General features: G+C 44.0%; 1 protein-coding gene across 1 annotated transcript in view; it reads left to right on the forward strand.

The window, feature by feature from the left end:
• ctsk (cathepsin K) overlaps positions 1-2,500 on the forward strand; it is an 18,310-nt gene that overhangs the window by 5,980 nt on the left and 9,830 nt on the right. Inside the window, exons 3-4 of the mRNA XM_071910124.2 lie at positions 568-690; positions 2,268-2,420. Of these exons, the coding sequence (XP_071766225.1) occupies positions 568-690; positions 2,268-2,420 (276 nt within the window). The remainder of the gene's footprint in view (positions 1-567; positions 691-2,267; positions 2,421-2,500) is intronic.

The raw sequence follows: 2,500 nt of genomic DNA on the forward strand, positions 1-2,500 counted from the left end.
TGTGTGTGTGTGTGTGTGTTCATGTGTTTACATGATAGCATCATTAAGTGGCACATTCACATTCACATTCCAGTGAAGTCAGCAGAAGAATCTCTCTCTCTGTCTCTCCCTCCCTCCTTCTCTCTCTCCCTCCTTCTCTCCCTCTCTCTCTCTCTCTCTCTTATTATAAAATACCAGGTTTTAATCAGCATTCCTCCAACAGTTCCTCTAATTCAACCCTCCTTGAACTGACATCCCTGTAATAGAATCAAAGTCTGCTCACATCATTTGCATATTCCATTACTGGAATGGATATCAAGATAGAAAGTAATGATTATAGTTATGCTAATGGTTGTTAAGACGACGAATACTAAGCAGAGCAGCATTTTTTCTTAAGGTAACCAAGCAATGCTGCCATGTCTTTTCCTACGTTGTGTCTGTATGAGCTGCAGATTTTTTTAAGTAACAGTTTCAAAGTGCTAAACGAATGTAGTTCCTGTGGAGAGTGTCTTCAATTTCTGTTACTGACATTACACAAAGTCACACATGTACTTTTGTTGCATTTTGTCGTCTGTGTCGGTGTGTTAGGACGAGGAGGGGATCCGGAGGGCCATCTGGGAGAAGAACATGCGCATGATTGAAGCCCACAACCAGGAGGCGGCACTGGGCATGCACTCCTACGAACTGGGGATGAACCACCTGGGCGACATGGTGAGTGGACTTTAAGGCTCTGGTCACACTGCAGGACTTCACGCTCAATTCCAAATTTTTGCTCGTATTATATTTTTTGGGGACGATTGTTCGTATCTATTCTAGGATGTAACCCGCATCCAATAGCAGTGTGAACTGACGTTGAAAAGGTACACGTGAATAGAATAACAATAAAAGATGTCACATCCATTTTTGTACCTTCACTTCTCCTGCTTGTTTCAAACACATTTCAGTTACGGTGTAATTTTGACTGATTAGAAGTCAGTTAGAAAACATCAGATCTGTGTCACATATGAGGGGAAAGAATCAGAATCGGGACACTCTCAGCTGCAGTGTGAACAGAGCTTTACTTTGCATTCAGAGCATTAGCCACGACCTCAGTGTCATTAGCAACCCATAGTGACAGCTAACATCTCTGCTGATTGTGTTCATTCTTGAGAAACGCTCCTTTCATTTTCTCACATTCTCCGTGTGAAACCAAACATGTCACATTGTCTGGGATGTACGCTTTGCCCCACTTTGTTCGACACTCTTTTTGCTCATTTTAATTGCACTGGTGGAGTCTCTGGCTGGAGTATTTTGGGTCAGCGTAGTAAACTCACAAAAAAAAAAAAAACAAGTCCCCTAAGTGCCAGCGATCCATTTCTTCCTCTGGAGTCCAGGTTTTCAGCTGAGGCGGACTGCAGCCACACATGCACGCCACAGCCTGCTGAGGCAAAACAAAGGCTCGGTGACCATTAAATCAGCTGTAGTGAGTGACATGAATGTCAGCGCAGGTCGTGACTGATGGCTGTTTTTGCATGAGGACGCCGGGAGCCGGGGTGTAAACAAGCTGTATATCAAAAATGGGCGGAGAGCAAGGACACATGAAATATAGCATGCCTCGTGTGTTTTTTTTCCTGTTTAGCTTGCATTCATTAATGGTTTGGGCTCGTTTATTCCTGACAGGAGCATGTATATACGCTCAAGCCGGCTGTATTAATAGCCAATTTCATGTTTATGTGAGGACAGTTGGCCTGAAAATGAAGGATGCGTTTCCATTTTCATTTCGAGTCGAAGCGCGTAAGTGAAATGAAAGAAACAAGACGGTTTCTATTTCTTCCATTAAAGGATAAGCTCTGTGATTTTGGACCGATATAAAATGTGTCTCTTACATACCTGTATTACTTGTATTATATCTGCAAGAGACAAATTATAGGAAAAAAATCGCCAAACTTATCCTTTAGTGGAAGAAATAGAGACCATCTGTTCTTCTGTTTCTTTCATTTCACTTAAGCGCTTCGAGTTAAAATCGCCAAACTTATCCTTTAAGGCTCCTTCTGCAGTCAAACTGCCATAATTACTCCTCTACTTGCTCTTGTCTTGAGTCTAAAAATAAATCCTTTCTACCTCTCTCTTTTCATTTTTTTTCCCCTAGCACGTCTCTTTCTTTGATGATCATTCAAGGGACTCAGAAATATTTTGTTCCGTGTACTGTCAGGGCGCTGAGAGTCTGACCTTTGACCTCCTTACTAATGGTTGCTTGTAATATTGGTGAGCGCGATGTAAGATGTAACGCCGCTCTCTCTCTCCTCCAGACGTCGGAGGAGGTGACGGAGAAGATGACCGGTCTCCAGGTGCCGGTGAACAGAGATCGCAGCTTCACGGCGGCGCTGGACGACAAGCTGGAGCGGCTGCCCAAGTCCGTCGACTACCGCAAGAAGGGCATGGTGACTCCGGTCAAGAACCAGGTCAGACAGCAAGGAAACAAACATGTCTCCCCCCCCCCGACTCTGTATCTTTAAACCACTTCTACCCTGCCGGTCCTGCA

Source organism: Centroberyx gerrardi, chromosome 12 (assembly GCF_048128805.1).
Source record: "Centroberyx gerrardi isolate f3 chromosome 12, fCenGer3.hap1.cur.20231027, whole genome shotgun sequence".
Classification (NCBI taxonomy): domain Eukaryota; kingdom Metazoa; phylum Chordata; class Actinopteri; order Beryciformes; family Berycidae; genus Centroberyx; species Centroberyx gerrardi.